The sequence below is a fragment of the Mauremys reevesii genome, linkage group 9, assembly GCF_016161935.1.
Source record: "Mauremys reevesii isolate NIE-2019 linkage group 9, ASM1616193v1, whole genome shotgun sequence".
NCBI classification, from domain to species: Eukaryota; Metazoa; Chordata; order Testudines; family Geoemydidae; genus Mauremys; species Mauremys reevesii.
The window spans coordinates 7185946-7204540 of record NC_052631.1 but is presented as its reverse complement, the minus strand read 5'-3'; the positions used below and the strand labels follow the sequence as shown (position 1 = coordinate 7204540).

At 43.1% G+C, this 18595-nt stretch overlaps 1 protein-coding gene across 9 annotated transcripts in view; it reads left to right on the top strand.

The window, feature by feature from the left end:
• ABCC5 (ATP binding cassette subfamily C member 5) overlaps positions 1-18595 on the top strand; it is a 79243-nt gene that overhangs the window by 15342 nt on the left and 45306 nt on the right. For 7 of the 9 annotated variants that reach the window (XM_039487246.1, XM_039487247.1, XM_039487249.1 and 4 more), the window contains one exon: positions 1582-1752. In XM_039487246.1, the coding sequence (XP_039343180.1) occupies positions 1636-1752 (117 nt within the window). In that variant the 5' untranslated portion in view covers positions 1582-1635. Of the gene's footprint in view, positions 1-252; positions 441-1581; positions 1753-3884; positions 4156-18595 lie in introns of those variants that run through there. The other 2 variants (XM_039487248.1, XM_039487250.1) reach the window with 2 other exon arrangements.

The following is an 18595-nucleotide window of genomic DNA, read 5'->3' as shown; positions in this document are numbered from 1 at the left end:
CTGCGGGGGGGCAGGGGGCAGTCAGGGCCGAGGACCCCTCCCTGGTTTATGCTGCGTGCAGCGGGGGGGGCTGCAAACGCCCTGTGTTAGGAAGGGGGGTGGTGGTGCACGGTGGCTGCTCCCGTCTGCAGATCTGCAGCAGGCGGGGCTGCCGGTGTCTGTGCGTTAGTGGCGCCGGCACGGTAGCCCTTGGGTGCCGGGTGCGGCTGGCCCCGCAGCGGGAGCTGCCGCAGAGATGATGGAGCTGGATCCAGCAAGGTGCCGCGACCGCTCTGGATGCAAACCGAGGCCTGGCGGCGGCGAGGTGGAGAATCGTTCTCGCCCGGCACAGACCAATAAATCCCAAGGCAGGCAGGGGTGGGGGCAAGGAGGAGGCCGGATTCCTGCTTCCGTGAGTGGATCTCGCTGGAGGGGCATAGTGGGAAACATTCTGGTTCTCTGTAAGTAAATAGGTTGTGAGGTAGCCGTGGGGGGTCCCGGGATATTAGCGGCAAGGTGGGTGAGGGAATACCTCGTACTAGACCAATTTCTGTCTCTCTCCTCAACAAAAGTTGGTCCAGTAAAAGATATTACTTCACCCACCTTGTAAATCAATAGGGCTGGTTGTAAATATGAGGCAAAGGGCATGTTACAGAAATAGCCTGGATGATGATCTTTATGCAATTAATATGAGAGGGTGGTGGATGTTACCGCATATGATAGGGTTATGGTCCATTGCACCACGCCACACCTGCTGATACATTTTTCTGGCTGCAGTATGATTTAAACTGACCTCTTCATAGTGACTTGTTTTTTAAATCAGCAGCTATGGAGATATAAAATGTAATGCCATGGGACAAGGTGACTTCAAGGCAATCTGCTTTATGGATGAATTTGCTATTATAACCTGAAAGACGTAACAGTCTGGAAAGAACAGCAGCCCAAAGCATTTCTTTATAAATAAATATATAGGCAGGCATGTAATCTAATGTATACAAGCATTAAAATGTATTTACATTTGAAGATGAATAGTACTTGTGTGGGAGAAGAAATTACCTTTAAGAATAGGCTTTTTCATAGTGTCTGTGGGCGCTATAGAGAAGACTGACAATATCTTGTGCTAGATTTGTAGAGATGCATGCTGTATGCCCTATGGGTTTTGAAACTAGCATACTATTTTGAAATGCTAATATGTAAAATTGCACAATCAAGAAAATAGTGCTCTAGGTGTTTGATATTGAAACATTTTTAAAAAACTTCTAATTTGCTAGAATCAAATGACTGATATCTAGCCATTAAGATTACATAAGGATAGAAATACTTGAAAATTATAAGTGGGGGAGATGTTATAGTGGCCTTCTGCACAGAGTCACTTTTGTCTCATGATTACATTCGGATACCCTTTAACTAGCTCAGCAAGGGGTTCATGTGCTCTTGGATCAGTTCTCCACAGTGCCTTGTGGAGTAGTTTGGTCACGTGTTATAATAGGATTTCAAAATTGCTGCCCAAGACCTTTTGGTTTAAAAAGCTTCCTGTAAATCACGTAGGGTTGTTTAGGGTGTAGGATATATGTTTTAAAGTGGGATTTTAATTCTCTTTAGATTTTTCTGAGGTGAAAATACAACTGTAAATCCTGGCGTTTACGGAAGGAGAGGATGAAAGACATCGACCTAGGAAAAGAGTATGTTATACCCAGTCCTGGGTATAGAAATGTGAGGGAGAGAGCCGGCTCTGAGCAGGAACGGTTGAAATTCCAGCAAGCTAAATATAAGGTCAGTTTCTCTTTTCCACTCTCCATGTCTGTGTGTGGCTGCTTAATAAATTACATATTGCAACCCCTATTTTGCCATGCCAGCTTTGTCCAGGTTTGTTACCTTGAAGGTCAATGATGGACATTCTGCCTCTTGCATAGGAGAGGTCATTGGATGGCACGCTGTACATATATTAACCTCTAGTGCAAAATTGCACTAGTGGGGGAGATTAGTGCTTAACAGATGCTCAAAACTGAAATAGATGTTTTCAAAAGTATTAAATAAAGTAAACTGAATTATGCCAACTATTCTGACAAAGACAACATTTTTCTGATGCACATTTATTGGGCTATCTATATAATTTGTGGTAATATAAAGCCAAGAGAAATCTGTAAGCACAGGTCCGATTTAACCATTGGGATGATGCTTCTGAACACAGAAGCAACAGAAATGGCATGAAAACATAGAGTTCTTGGCTAATCATGCCCCAGTCAGAGCTAGCAGCTTAAAGACATTCTTAATCGTGCATTGCGTTTTTCAGGATTATTTTCCTGAAGCAGATGTTTAACTTGCCTTAGTAGTAGGAATTGTTTGTACTTAGTGGGATGAATTAGAATCTCCTATATCCGTATTCCACTACATATCTCTAGTTCTTTACTATTTAGGGCTGATTGTGTTTGCTGTGCTGTACACAGAAGTAGTTAACTGTCCCTGCCAGTTAAGAACCGAACTCTGGCATTGGCACTGCCATTCAGCTGCTGTGCAAATCTTCTCCAATGTTATCTGGACTAGTGAGTTTGTGATGGGTTAATAGGAATGGAGTTTTGCATATGTATAGCTAGCTGCTGGTAACAGTAACAGGAACATAAACACTGCAAGACAAATCAGTGTACAGAAAAAAACAACTACTCAATAAATCTTGACAATCACGATCCACTTTTGTGAAAGGTAGCTCGGAACCAGTTATTTATACCAATTCAAGTTAGATTAGGGATGTTTATGATGACTACTGACACTTTTGAAATCTATTGGGGTATATCTTTTTCTCAAGAACTTTTTTTTATCTAAATACTAAGGAAATAAATACTAGTTTAAACAATGAATAAAATAAGTGATTGATACTGCAAACATGTCTTGCTTATGTTTGGATTCTCTATTTGTATATGCACACAATATGGAACTCTGGTAAACTTGCTAATTTGTCAGGATTCATAGTAAACACCCTTGAAAGATCAGCTGTCTGAAATTCCCCCTGTGAAAAATAGATTCCAGTCACTTTTTTTTTTGCATGAGAAAAGTCTATAAATGTTTGTTTTAAATCAAGTATTGAGAATGTTGTAAAGGGTACCAGACATTTAATATTAATCTGAACTGTGTTTTTACATGTAAAGTACCAATAAAATATCACTGGCAACAAAGTTCCTTTTTGGCAGTTGATTTTAACCCTGGCTAAAGCATTGCACTACTAGAGGCTGAAATGTTGTTGAATGGTCTGTTCTGCAGTGGGGCAGAATGCTGAGTGCTGTGTGTATTTGCATTCTCCGCAGTTCTCTTAGTTTCTGCACAGTCTCTGTGACTCAGCATAATATCGATAACAGACATTGTTCAGGGCAAGTCAGAACATCTGACTTCTGCTTTAATGCGGGCAATGATACTGAAGCAGGGCACCTCTGAAGTCATGGTGCAGCTTCTGAGCAGCATTGATTACGTTATTATGATTGGTTTACAACACAATATACATTATCCAGTAGCAACTCTTCACCGTGGAATTGGTGGTGACAACAGTGTTGCCATTGGTGGGGAGCCTTGTTTCTTTCTTAGCCAATGGGTTTTTAGTCCAGCTGTAGCCATATTAGGATGGTTCTTCTGATTGGCCTGCATCCTAAGAATATGCTTATACATAGGGTAGCTCCTGCAGTGAGCCTATTAAAGCTGCTGGGAATGAGCTGCTGTTTACCTCCTCGTAAGCTGCAGTTAGCCCAGTGCACCTTGTACTGATCAGGGTGTTGTGCTTCAAATTATTCTCTTGGAACCACTGAGAAGAAATACGCTTCATGGTCATTTTGCTTTGAAATTCACTTTGAGCTACGTTCAGGATAGTCTTTGGAGATGCACCTCTCTACCTGGTCCCACTGAGGCGTTCCCTGCTGTGCATGGTCAGGAAAGGCCATGCACCCTCTGAGTGTTTGGAACTTGAGGGGTGCCTGCTGTGTGGAACACTCTGTCCCTTTGTCAGCCATAAGTGTGGAATTCTGAGTGGAAGGCTGAGAACAAAGATGGGATGAATAGTCCAGGGCTCCAGGCTGGACAGGGAGCAGTAGGGCTGGGGTGTGCGTGTGTGTGTAACTATAATAAGTCAAAGGGTTAACAGAGAAGGACAAAACAAGAAGGGCTATGGTAAAATTAAAAAAAATCAGACAACAGGTAAGTCTCAAAGAGGAGACAATAAGATTTAGAAGAGGCTGGTGTAGAACAATAGTGTGTTTAAAATATATATATAATAAACCTGATTTGAGGGTTGTTGGTTTTTTGTTTTTTTTTTAATAACGAGATCTGGTAGTTGCTTGTCTGTCATTGTTACTCTTTTTTAGAGTGAGAGTGCGTGTGAGCACACGGATTGCCTAGCACAGTGGAGCCTGGTCAATAGTGCCCAGAAGACCCAATAAGATAGTACAAATAAATGTGAGGGTCCTGGCAGAGAGCACTCAAGCAATCCTTGGTCAGTGTTGTTAAAAGTAGAACAAACAACGTGTACAGAACACCTTTTTTTTTTTTTTAACTAAGCAATGTCAGTGTTTTTTACTAAATTGCCAAACGTTGCTAATGCTAGCTGGATTGCTAAATGTTTGTAGTTTTGTTGTTCCTAATTACAACACAGTTGTAAACGTAAGTTGTGTGAAACTAGAGTTTCTGTTCAACAGAATTGCTGCTACAAAGATCTGAAATGAAAATGCTGAAATGTGGTGGTTCAGAGCTGTACTGCATTGAAACCGAGCCTCAAGTGTACCACAGGACACACATTGCAAAGTCTGTAACCAGAGATGTTTGCACAGCTTTTATTCTGAGAAGAAGATGGGGTCTTCATTTGCTCTTGTCCATGCAGAGGCTCATGAAATCATGTACCTCCTGTCCTCCTGGGGTGGGGTGTCCTCTTCATTGGCTCTCATAAGTAGTGGGAGCTGCAAAGTAAGTGGAATGCTGAGTAATGACACTGGCCTCCTTTTGTAAAGTGCTTTAAGGTCCATAGATGAAAAATGCTATGTAAGAACTAGGTGGTGGTCTGAATGTATGTATTTATTTTATTAGTCACTGGGTTCACATGCTTCCAGGCAAGGCTGCAGTTACACTAGACCAGATTTGCCTCAGAGTGTCTTTCAAGTTCTGGTTTCTGTATTTCTCCATGTGCTAAAAACTGCTTTTAAGAAGCAGCAGTTGTGGATGTCCTACTTAGTAAATTGAGATCAGCAAAATGTTCACTCGTCTCCTAAATAAGACCTTTCATGGGCGAAAGGATGGTGTATGAGCCATTGCACAGCCAAGACCCGAGGGCTACTGGTAGATGTCGTGGCAATCCTGGGTTGCTTTCCAATCCTGTGTGTGTGTGAAGATTCTGTGTCCTTTTGTCCTAGGGAGTTCCCTTTTGTATGTTGTTCCATCTCCTCCCAGGGCCTGGCAATGTGGCCCCCAATCTGACAAAAGAAGGCTAAAGGGGCTATTCCTAAATCTATAGGGATGGCTGGTAGGGGATGTGTATAGTATTTGCTGAGTGAATTACTCCTTTCACAAAAGCTAAGGGTATCATGCTCACAGCACTACCAGATCTTGGCTGCATGGACAAAAAGAGGTTCTTTTTAAGAACAACATGGTATTTATCGCAAACAGGAGTCCTGAAATATTACCTCCCAGTGCCCTGTCATACAGGTAAGACTAATCCCCAAGGTTTCCTGCAACCTGATCGAGGCATTGTCATAGAAACATGGACCTGTGAAAAGTGTTTTGGGAACCTAAAAATTAAGAGAAATATTATTCCAATGAAAGTCTTATTGAACCAAGATGGATAAGTGTTTGTAATAACGAATTATACATGTGCTTTTGCCACACTGGATTTTTAAAAGCTGTGTTGTAGAAGAGTCTTTAATGTTTTATTTTGTAAGGTGCATTAAACACTTCACTTTGCTCCTGTATTAGGAGATGCTGTGCTAATTAGCACCATTGTGCTTCACAATGTTTAATTTCCAGATGAAGGATGCTGCTTTCTGGCGCTAACAAATATAAAGGTAGTTGCATGGTTCCACAAACAATCATTTTACTGATGCTAAAAAGCCAATGTGTCTTACCAGATTAAATATATACTGGATGTTTCAAAACATCCCATTAATATCCCACTAGAATTTAATACATGAGTTAGTATCCCTTGTTCTCAAACTTCTCAGCCATGTTCTTTAAAGTATATCAGAAAGATTGCATTGCTTATCTTTCCTTAGCTGGGACCTTATTGGGAGTTGTCCATGAAATCCATTGCAAAAAGAGACCTGTTATAAGGAATAGAAATAATTTTACATTCCAGAAAAGCTTTAAGGGCTCTGGTAGGAAGCAATTTATCAGGAAGGCCTAAAAACCAAAAGCATTTTGGAATAGTGATATGTAATACTCCTGGAAATTCCTGAGTTTGAGTTGTCAGTTATTAATTTTGAAGCAGTAATTAGTGTGTAAGTAATAATAAAATTTATCTCCACCCTGCTCCAATACACTGTGCTCAGGCTTAGGGTACACAGCAGCTGGGAGTGTGCTTCCCTATGTGGGTAGACAGACACTAGCTCCTCTTCAATTAGCGTGTTAAAAATAGGGTGACCGGATATCCTGATATTAGGGACTTTGTCTTATATAGGCAACCTATTTATCCTCCCACCCCCGTCCCGTTCTGATTGGTCACCCTAGTTTAAAAATAGCAGCATGGTAGTGACTCGGGACGGCCACCCTAGTACATACCCAGAAGGTGGGGTGGGTTTGCATTTGGATGGCTAGCTTGAGCCACTGCGGGCGCAGTCACTCTGCGATCTGTAGTATGCTAACTCGAGAAGAGCTAGTGTGTCTCGGTTGACCCATGCTGGGAGGCATCTTCTCAGCTGCCACGCAGATTTACCCTTAGGCTCTTCTCCACAGGACCCGGATGTGGCTGCCTCTCAACCATGGCACAAACACTGGTGTTTGGTGCTGCACCCTCATTGATTTCTTTCTGATCAGAGTGACTCATCAATAGAACTCACTAAAAATATGCAGGTAAAATCCATGTGGCCAAGTTGGAGTTGGTGGAGCCCTAGAAATTCTCTCTCCAACCTTCTCCCATTCTCCCCATTCCTATCCAGGATTCCTTCCTGAATGCTCTGTTGGGTGAAGGCAGTTTGGCTAGGTAGGTGAGTTTGCAGGGATAGCACTGAATATCTGTAAGGCTTAAAGAAAGGTCTTGAAGGCTGGGATTCAGCGCCACATTTTTAGGTCCTGAGACAAAGGTCCTGCCTACCCTAGGGAAACTTCTAAAATTTCTCACTGTTGCTGACACCCATTCACCTCCACCATTGGGCTGGTCAGTAGTATTGGGAGCCTGAGTATAGACTGGCTACTGGCTGTTGCTAGCCAAAGCATTATCTCAGACCTACTCTGAGCATAAAGCTGATCAGCAATCAGCACAATCGCTATTAGACCTTAGCAGGGCTCCTGTTACATATGCTAGGAGCCCTACAAATGAATCTCACTGAGATTCAGGTACTGGGGGGGGCGGGGGGGAATGACCAAAATCTGTTGGAAATTACTGATGCACACATTTTCCAGATAATCTTTTAAATACTCAAGCACTCTTTAAAACAGTCTCTGTTCCCATGTAGTCAGTGGACTCAAATGGGCTTGAGAATTTGTTCTGAGCTGGCATTTTTTTATATCAGAAGATGTTCTTATGTGGCTTTATTTGTAGGTGATGTTTGAAGCTAATCCTGGTGGATTAGCTGTAGAAATAGGGTGAAATGCCATTGGTGCCGTTTATCAAGATGACATACTTGGCACAAAGTTCTGAATTTGTTTGCTTAATTGCTGCCCAAGTGAGCAGATTCATCAACATTTGGCTGTGGTGGAGGCGATATACAGGGGCACAGTAAACATGGCTGTGTTTACATGTATGCTTCTTGAAAACTTGTTGATAGTCTGTTCTGCTACTTTTACAACTGTGCTCACCAGCTTGAGGCATTTGTTTGCACATGTAAAATCTCTCACCACAATGGAGGATATCTTTGCATTAACTTGATGCATTTAGTAAGTTCAGATATAAACTTTTCTAGTATTTGGCAGTTTTACCTTCTCTTTATCTGCTACAACTTAATAGAGAAGTCTGATTCTGGTCACTGTCTCGTAGTTCAGTTTACTACAGCTAACACAGAAGAAAAACTGCATACAAGGTACACAGTCTCTAAAACCTGCAGCCAGAAATCTTAGACTTCACATCTCATACTGTAATAATTAAATTTCTGAGTGTTTGGAAATTAATGAATGAATTTGTTTCCATTCTGCACTTGGAGATTCCAGGACTGCAAGGAACCATTCATTTGATCACAGCATGCAGTAGATATGAGGGTATGTCTACCTGCAGTTAAACACCCAAGGCTGGCCCATGTCAGCCGGCTCAGGCTGTGGGGCTGTAAAATTGTGTAGATGACATTTTGGGCTTGGACTGGAGGGTTGCAGGTTCCCACGGCTCGGGCTCCAGCCTGAGCACAAATATCTACACTGCAGTTTTACAGCCCAAAACCTGCAGGCCCCAGTCAGCTGGCTCTGGTCAGCTGTGGGTGTTTAATGGCAGTGTGTACATACCCTAAGAGCTTATCAGAGTGTTAATTTTCATCCATGAGTGGAAAAACACTCATTCTTAAAAAACCATCTTTGCTTCTGCCAAGCACTTAGCCTACACCTCATGTATTGGAGGGGAAATTCCACTTTTATTCTGTTTCTGGTCTGCTAATGCTGAGAGGAAATTGCTGCAGTAGAAGAGTACTAGTCCAGCAATTCCTTCTGCTGGACTTCCCTAACTCCATGAAATTGTGCCCATGTCCTGTAGACAGAGGGAGCAGCGTGTTGACCGGAGGGAGTGGATTGGTTCTGCCATTATGGTAGTTGTGTATGTTGTGCTGTCTTGCTATAGGAGGCAGGGGAGAAGAGACAGAGCAGAGAAGTGACAGTTAGTGAAAGTGAGGTACAGAGACAAGGCAAGAGGTAAGATGACAGACAAGGGGAAGTATTTTGGGGTGGCGCGCCCGCAGTCATGCGCGCCGGCGCCGAGGGAGCGCAGCAGCGGACCTCCGCGGGCATGACTGCAGAGGGTCTGCTGCTGGCCGCGCCCCGGCTGGACCCTGCGCGCCGCGGCCGCGGCCGCGGCGGATCCCGCCGCGCTCGGAGCTGCTGTCATGATGGAGAGGAGGCAGCCGAGCCGCAGCTCGCGGCGCCTCTCCGCTCATGCCTGCGGCGGGTCGGCGGGTCCCCGGGGCTCCGGCCGACCTCTCGCCGCATGAGACTGCAGGCAGGTCCGCCGCAGCAGCCTGCGCCCCAGATTTGGCGCCTAGGCACCAGCTTGTTTTGCTGGTGCCTAGAGCCGCCCCTGTTTGGGGTGTATCCTACAGTGGGAGACCAAGAAGATGAACTCTGAAGGAATAACTTGGAGCGGATAATGGTTCTAAAAATCCAGGTTATGTCCACTTTTCTCAGTCGTTTGACTGCCCAGTAGTGGAGCTTCTGCACTACTGTCAGGAACTGGATTACAGTTCATCTATTAGAATGTCCGTTCTTACTAGAACAGTCATGCACAGGGGAAGCCCGTCACTGACAGTACGTGTGGGGGGTAGAGAAAGCGGTTTTTGCGGTCAAGAGGAAGGAAATAGTAGTATCATCATCATCATCATCTCCTATCTGTTTTCTTCAGTGTTTTATTCTTAAAGCTCTGAGCGTTCCTCTCCCCTCTGAGAGAACTGTCCTACAAGCCTCTGAGCAGTTGCACTAACCTCGGAGGACCTACGGTGTGGATCTCTAAGGCAGGGGTGGCCAACCTGAGCCTGAGAAGGAGCCAGAATTTACCACTGTACATTGCCAAAGAGCCAAAGTAATATGTCAGCAGCCCACGGTCCACTCCCCAGCGCCTCCCACCTGTCGGCAGCCCCCACCAATCAGTGCCTACTCCCCCTCCCACCGCAGTCAGCTGTTTTACATGTGCAGGAGCCTGTGGGTGGGAGGGGGGAGGAGCGAGGGCATGGCAGGCTCAGGGGCCTTGGGGGAAAGGGTGGAGTGGGGACAGAGCTTGGGGCAGAGCAGAGGGTTGAGCAGTGAGCACCCCCTCAGCACATTGGAAAATTAGCATCTATAGCTCCAGCCCCGGAGTCAGTGCCTATGCAAGGAGCCGCATATTAACTTCTGAAGAGCCACATGCGGCTCCAGAGCCACAGGTTGGCCACCCTTGCTCTAAGGCATAGACAAGTGGGGAATGAGGGCGAGATTATTCAGTTTAGATATTTGTATTGGCTCAACAAAAACATGTAACAGACTAAGACACAATCCTCCTTCTTCCCCCCCTTCTTTCTGGATACACTCTCATGCCCTCACCTGTCATATGATACATGGATACAACAGGCTTTAAGAAGCATGAAGTAGAATTTTTTTTTTAAATTCTTTTTTTTTCTTAAATACCAAGGCTATCAATGCTGCCTTTGCTGGAGGACTGCCTGGATGTCTTGAGTGTGTTTTCTGGGAGTGCTCTCGTCTTGGATTGCAGCATTCTAACTCCTTCATATTAATTAGAGACGTCCTCTCTCAAAAATGTTCGCTTCTCATTAAGTTTAAATAGATCTTAACAAAAACAAATTGCCTAAAGCCCATCCCCTGAAGTGCTCAGCATTGACTCTTGACTTGTTTGTGACTGCAGAACTAATGAACTGATGACACCATCTTCTAGTGTAGATTTAAAAAAAGAAATCAAAGATTGGAAACTCTCTCAGGCCTTCTAAACTCTTCATAAAGATTCAAAAATACGTTCATGGTATGTCTCTAAAAAGAGTTTAAGCCTATTATGGTGTGTGTGTGTGTTGTGTGGTTTTTTTTTTTTTTAAGCAGATAAATAATTACCTACTTCCCTATGTACCATAGAGTGTCAGCTGGGAAGGGAATGGATCCAACGCACACAGCTGTAGGCCAAAATTCCCCCATGGTCCCACTCAAGCAAAGAAGACATTGCATCTCTCTCTTCCCGAGGTAGATAGCTCAGTGTAGGTGCAAATGAAGTTATTCACAAAGTAACAAGAGAATTTGTTGTTATGGGAGAAGAAATTGATTCTGTTAGAGTCTAGACAGCCAGTTTACACAGATTATCCCTGGCCTGGAATAGGTCTGCTGTTTGGGTCTTCACAGCTGCTGTTCTACAGATAAAGAAACTCCTTTCCCTTCATCTGAACCACAGCGTAAGACACTGATGCATGTAGTCAGACTTGCCGCTAGTCTTCTGCCTAGCAGTGCTCTGTGCGCTCCCCGCCTCCCAATTTATAATTTGCTTTTTAGCTGTTCCTACTGTGCCAAGTCTTCTCACATGGCCTCAGGTCCTAACACAGAGCTGGAGCGTGTGCCCTACATAGTGAAGAATCCTATTCAACTTGTGCCTCCAGCGTTTTTGCAACCGTCAGCCACGTTAACCTGAACTACAGACACAATTGGACAAGGCAGAAACTTTAATACTTTAACTGCAGGAATGTTGTAGGTACCTTAATGATCTTTCCAAATGTTGTTTGTACCATTAGCTGCGTATTGTAAAGCACTTCGGATAAAAGCGCTATATTAAAAAAAAAAACTGCACGGCTCCACTAATTAGGTGCGTGATCCTTCATTCTCTTGTGTGCGGCTGCCCAGACACACACTTTAGAGGGAACTCTGTGGACCCCAGTTTGAGAATCTCTGTTCTGGAGTGTTTACTTCTACGGGATGATTTCCAGGCTCCTGCAGTGAAGAGCTGATCCATCTTTCTCACGTTCCAGTGAGAAAAGCTGCATTAATAGTGTCACGCTGTCTAGAGTAGCTCACAACTCAGAGTTCCAATCTCTGATCTGACTATCAGAAAACAGGGCAGACACCCCAAACTAGAGCTATATTCTATAATTAGGTTTCACCAAGGCAGTAACAAATGTGTACTCCTGGATTACTATATTAGTCTTACCATGGAGTCACAAACAGTTCTCTTAGGGTCTCCAGCACATCTTGCCACCCAGACAAACTACACTTTGTGATGAAAGGTTATTAAAACCAAAAATCACCTTACATTGTGTAGCATATAGGATTAACCTACTTACTTATAGTTTAAGTATTTGGTTTATTGTAATACTTTAATATCAATCTATAAACTTAAGTTTGGCTGTAATGCAAGGGACCTACAAGCCATATCCTGTATGTTGAGCTAAGGCAAAGTTAGTATATCTATGTCTGGGACCTTTCACCCAGATTGCAAGCCAACTTTGCTTATGTCTGGGACCTTTCACCCAGCTAGGAAGTCAACACCCACACACATGTATAAGACCTTTCATCTAGATAGATAATGGTAAAATGGCATAGGGGGTTTCCAAGTCTGTACCCTCAGACTTAACAGGTACACCACAAGGAAAGAACCAAAATAATCAGGAGAACAAAAATAACGTGTGTATGATCTAATGTCATCAATACGTACAAACATACTAGCCTATGGAGTAAGTGTACCCTAACATTTTTGTGGGTGATGAATGAAGTTTGGGCACAGGAGGAAGGATTTCAGGCACCTGTGCCCTATAAAAGAGGTAACCCACCTTGCTAGAGTAGACTAGTAGGCTGTACTTGTTTTTCTTAAACTTTCTAAGTTCCAAGGGGACTAGGCTAAGCTTGGTTTCCCCAAGCTTTTGTTCTTAGTTTTATTTGTTTTGATTGTTAGTTAAGTAAACTCTAAGTTAGCTTCGATAGCTCTAGCTTCTAAGCGTTGCATCTGTCAAGAATTGAGGAACCTGAACCGCCAGAGATGAGGCTGAACTTGATGGTGAGAGACACAGGACATCAAGGAAGGGTGTGAGTATATTAACCAAAGCTTTGTAGCATATAATACCATATGTATCTTTTGAATAGCAGTAATACAATTGTAACTTTGTAACTCTCTGATTATTTTACTATTTAATTACTACTCCATTTATCTTAATAAAAAGTCTTTAAGGCAATATCTGTCTCAGTGTGAGCTTCCTGTCACACCCCCCTGAGGGTCCTTTGTAAATTCTGTGGAGTCTGATTCGGGACAAGAACCTTATCTTCTGATCAAACAGATTGGTGAGCCTAAAATCCATACTGTCCAAATTAATATTAACCTCCTAATCAGGCAACAATTAGGTTACTCCCAATCCCGAAGGATCGGCCACTTACCTCAGGTCAATGGATACTCTTAATCTTGCACCAAAACCAAAGCTGGCAGCCAATTTCTCTACTAAACTAACTTAAAGGTCCATTCTGTGTATCTGATGAAGTGGGCTGTAGCCCACGAAAGCTTATGCCCAAATAAATTTGTTAGTCTCTAAGGTGCCACGAGTACTCCTATTCTTTTTGCAGATACAGACTAACTAAATGAGTTAGTGAGAGGTTAAAGCAGGTAAAATACATTAACAGGTGAGTCCAAGGTTGTAAATCCAAAGTGATGGCAGAGATGTAGCGATCTGCAAGTTTTCTCTAAGAGTCTCAGAGTTGCCCAAAATAACCTTTCGGGATCTCTGTCTTGCATCTGGAATGCTCTCTGAAAGTGTCCAAACAGCTCAGAGAGACAGGATCATTCCCTGGATCCATTTTTAGAGCTGTTTTCCCTGGAAAGCAATCTGGAAAGTGTTTTCATCACAGCATGGGCTTTTCCTTTGACTAAACGCACACTGGGTCTGTGTGGATTTCGCACTGTCAAACCCAATGATCCATGCTTTGAAGTTAGAATGCATCTTCATTTACAGTTCCAAAGCTCCAATCCCAGTGATAGGCAATCCAATTACAGAGATCTACACAATGTGTTTTAGTTACAGCAATCCAAACAATCTTTCATTAGTTTTCATGAAGCTTATACACAAAGTAAATTCTTACCTTAACACTAACATATAGTTTGATCTAGGTTTACTAAAGTATGAGATATATGTAATGTGATAAATAGATTATAGGCAAGTGAAGACAAGAACATTAACATTTCTTTTTGATATTCACACGGAAGTGAATTGGCCTATGGATTTGATTTGAGCTGGCCTGTTGATGTCACAAATAGGACTGTCAGATTGCATGGTGAAGCACTCCATTTTGAAAATGCAGGTTTTATGTACAAACGTAACTCTTCCTCTTTGCGCATATGTATTATTGCCATATTCTTTAGTTACACAATCACACGCTACTACTCAAATACAATGTATCAGCCCTTATACAACTGCCAAGGTTTTCGCTGGTCTGCAGCTAAACATTCACATACAACACAACCTTCCTTAGTTGTCTCTCTCAAGTTTAGCAAAAAATCTAATCTGTATGTCTGGTTTGGTGACTTTCTTTTCTCCTGGAAGCTAATAACTTAGTCAAATCAAACCACTTTCCTACAGAAGAAGGCAGAAGTACTGCTGCTCAGTGGGAGATGTTGCCATACCAAAATGAAACGTTCATCCCACAGCGATTTTGACAGTAATAGTACAAAAGAGTTGCTAGCATTCTTGTATAACAGGATAAACTTTCTCTCTCTCTGCCAAAAAATGGCTGAACTGATTTTGCTCAAACTTGCGAGGGTAGTGAATCCAGCCAGATACGCCATGAAATTTCAGCCTGGAAATGGAAAATTGGTTGTTGGAAAATGGGTTACAATGGAAAGAGTTATGCAATCTTAACTATAGTTGCTGCTCTCCTGCTATGATATGCCCTAGTGGTTAAGTTTAAATATTAAAACATGACCTATGCAGATTGTGGGAGGGGACATAGAATGGAAATATAAATGTTCGGTTTCAGAGCGAAGATGTAGCTTCAAATGCTGTTTTGGGGGTTGTTCCATAAAATAAAATGCTTCCCACCAGTAATCTGTGGTTGGGGAAAAGAGTTGGTCCACATCTTCCTCTCTTCCCCCGTCCATTTTTTTTAATACCTGGAATTTTAAAAATATTACTAATCTGTGATGCCTGTGTATTTTCTTTGTATCCATGTAGTATAAATTAGTGATATAGTGAATAGTTTTGTTATGGATAAGTCTGGTGTCAAAATGTTTATTAAAAAAATTCCACCTGTCTCTGATTATGTATGTAATGGCCAGGGCCTAGGTATGTATTTATACGTGTGGTTTAAACACTCCATAGAAAGCAGTTAATATTTAAAGGCCATTTCTAAACACACTCAGCTCACGATAAAAACTGGTCAGACATATTACAGCTTTAACTCACTCCCTGATTCCTAGCTAGTACGATATGAAAAATTGTTTGTTTGTAGACTCCTGCACTACCTATGCATAGAGTGGGTGTGTTAACCTTAACCTGCATTTACATGTCCTTAGCTTAACACTGGGTGTGTATGGTTTTGTATTGTAAGCTTCCACTTAGCCTGGCTCAGAAAATGTGTAACCACATGCAGGAAGAGGCTTTGCGTAGTGATGGTGATCCCCAAATCGCATGTACTGGCCGTGTGTGGGATTATAGAGGGTGATTGGATTTTCAATAGCTGTGTCTCGGGGGAGCTTTGAGGCAAATCAGCACGTTTCTCAAAAGTTAATCCATTCTAAAGTCACTCACTTGGGGCTTGGGTAGAAAAGTCATATTTGTCTCTGAATTGAGATGGGTGGTGATGCAGGGAGGAGCTGTTTTTCATTTCTCCTGTGCTGGAGCAGCTCAAACTAGGAGGAACTCTGAAAATGTCATGCACTCTTCTGTTACATGTCACTAGCAAGGAAGTGAAGTGAAAACTTGTGTAACCAAAGCTGTACCTGTCAGAGGAGAATTGCAGGTTATATGACTGCTATGATGCCTGGACAAAACAAATCAAGGAATGAAAGTCTGTCTCCTCCCTTTTCATACATACGCCTTAGGTGAATGCGTTGTTTCTGTGAACTACCAAAAACATGCAAACATTAAGCTCACACCCATTGTGTCGCAGCACCTTGCTGTGAATGTATTGTGGGTTGTTGGGGGGGTATATGTACTTGAGTGGCTAAATCACATGGGGGAAGAAGAGGGAGAAAATTGGAAACAGAATTATTTTAAAAGTGCCTCTCCTTTTTCCCACTGAGGCACTGTGAAGTGGGCTATACAGCACACTCATGTTTTTACAAATATATAATACAAAGTATGCAGTGATCCTGTTGAAACCATCCTGTTTTTATAGCTACAGCATAGATATTCAGAAGAAAATTGTCAAGGAGGTGCGAGGACAGACTGGTGCAGATGAAAGCTTGCACAGTCTGGACAAAGAAGGAAATCCAGGCAGGGGAAAAAGTGCAGCATTAATCATCTTAGAAAAATTTAATTGAAATACTTTCCTGCCCTCAGGCAAAACAAACAAATGTTGGTTTTAAGCCATAGCCAAGTGAGGAAGTGGGCAGTAGGAGCTTCTGTTAGCATCCCAGAGTTCTGCTAGTACCCAGAGTGCATTTAGAGTGCAAACAGGGCTGACAACCCTGATGTGGTACTGGCAGATGAGCCAGCCCGTTCTCTTCCTCGCAGTATATGCTGCTCTGCCTGTGCACTTTAATCCTGAGCCACCGTCCTGCTGTTAGTCCTTGTTTGACCCCTCTCATGTGGACTCCTGATGCAGGGATGAGCACGCATCGATGTCTGTGCTTTTGTGTGAGAACTGGTTCAGGGGACTGCTACTCTGATCAATTCTCATTTCTTGTTAAAAACACGGCTTGATATACCCTTGGTCCTAAAAAAATAAAATAAAGTAAGGGAATTGCATTCAGCAGAATATCTGCTGCTTCTTGTTACCCTGGAGCTGTCCTGGGGGCAAATGAATTTAAGTAACTGACTATACCTGTAAACTATTCAGATAAAACCTCACCCATTCCAATCTCTTAACTGCAAAGATCCCAGAAGAATTCTATACACAGACTAGTTCTCCATTTTGGCCAAGCAATTTCCCCCTCCCCCCCACTTCTAACTTTTGGAGTAGCATGTATATTTGGGTTTTTATATACATTTAATCACATCAAACTTTCTTAAGCAATTTATATATCAGGGGTTCTGAAACTTCTTACTAAGGCAACCCACCAACTGCATTTTTTTCTTCTTTTTTTGGTGACCCACCATGACATCTATGAACCGTCTGCCCCAGCCCTGCAACCCCCATCCAAGCCTGGTGTGCAGGGAAGGCCCAGAATGGGTTTTGGAGAGCAAGCCTCCCCATCACACCCTCCAGCAGTGGCTCCTGTTCCAGCCCCTTCTGAGGGTTGTGACTTGGTGCCTGACTGTCCCAAACCTGAGTGGTGCTGTGACTCCATCCACTAGGTCGGGAGTGGGGAGAAGATTTCTGGGCTGGGCTTCCCAAGCACATAGGGGGGAGTGGGGCTATCCTGGGGAACCACATGGGGCAGAAGCTCTTTCAAATCTAGAGGTGAGGAAGAGATCAGGATAGTTTTCCCAAACCCATCACTTGAACCCAGTGGTTCATCCCATCTGAATCCCTCACCCCCTTTCTGGGAAAACAGCCTTCTCCTGCTGCCAGCTTAATGTAATTAGTCCTGTAGGTCACGTGGTAGCGGTCTGTGTTGCAGTGTTGAAGGTTCCGGTTTCCAGACTTGGTGATTCATTTTGATGGGTGATGCCTTATTACAGTTGCATGTAATATAATTAAAAAACAAAACATCCCCCTCCCTGGGAAATTACATAAAAGTTATCTTAAATATTTTTTGGCTGCAAAGTCAAATATCTGAAAGTTGGGATATGCTAGTAGAAAGGGTGCTTGTGCAACCTTACTCCCTTGTGCATATAGATTATGATACATTCCTTAATTATGTGATGACGTATTATCACGGGTCCCACCTTACTCAAGTCACAGGATGGATGTGCAAAGGGCAATTATAAACTGTCCGTTTCCTAAATGTTGAGTGCTTGACTTTGAATCTAGATGGGCTTCTAATGTATTTGTACTTTAATGTTATATGACCCCCGATGCGGCATTAGCAAGATAGCGAGTTAGAAAAAGTGTGGCAGGAATTGCCCCATTTATTGGCATGCATGCCCACAACTTGGATGTCATTTGAATTCAGTAGATATGGGTTGAAGCCTGTTATTTCATGTATTTGCTGATGTACATGCTAGTTTACTTACCAAGTAAAATAAAAGAAACCTGTGTCACAAGGGGAGTTCAGCACACTGTCAGCGCTGAACAAATGATTATATAAACTAAGAGTTCAGAAGCCTAGGACAACTGAATTTGATAGTAACTTAAAACAGTGCTAAGTCTGTTGCTGTGCATTGATGGTACAATCAGTAAATGTGTGTTGAAGAAGCTTCATTTCACTGTGGCTGTGTCTACACTGACAGAGTTACAGAGCCTCTCAGAGAGCGCTGAAGGGAAACTGCTTGTTGTGTGTTCACACTGTCAGCTGCCTGCACAATAGCGTGTTCACATTTGTGGCACGTGCAGCAGCATTCGAAGCAGTGCGCTCTGGGCAGCTATCCCACAGAGCATCTCTTCCTCTTCTGCCGCGAAGTGTTGTGGGAAGGTGGAGGGGATGCGGGGCATCCTGGGTCCTGCCCAATGCCCCGTGATGCATTGCTTCGCATCCCAGCAATCACTGTGCTTCCGTCCACATTTGGTGCCTTCTTTCAACGGTTTGTGTACTGTGTGC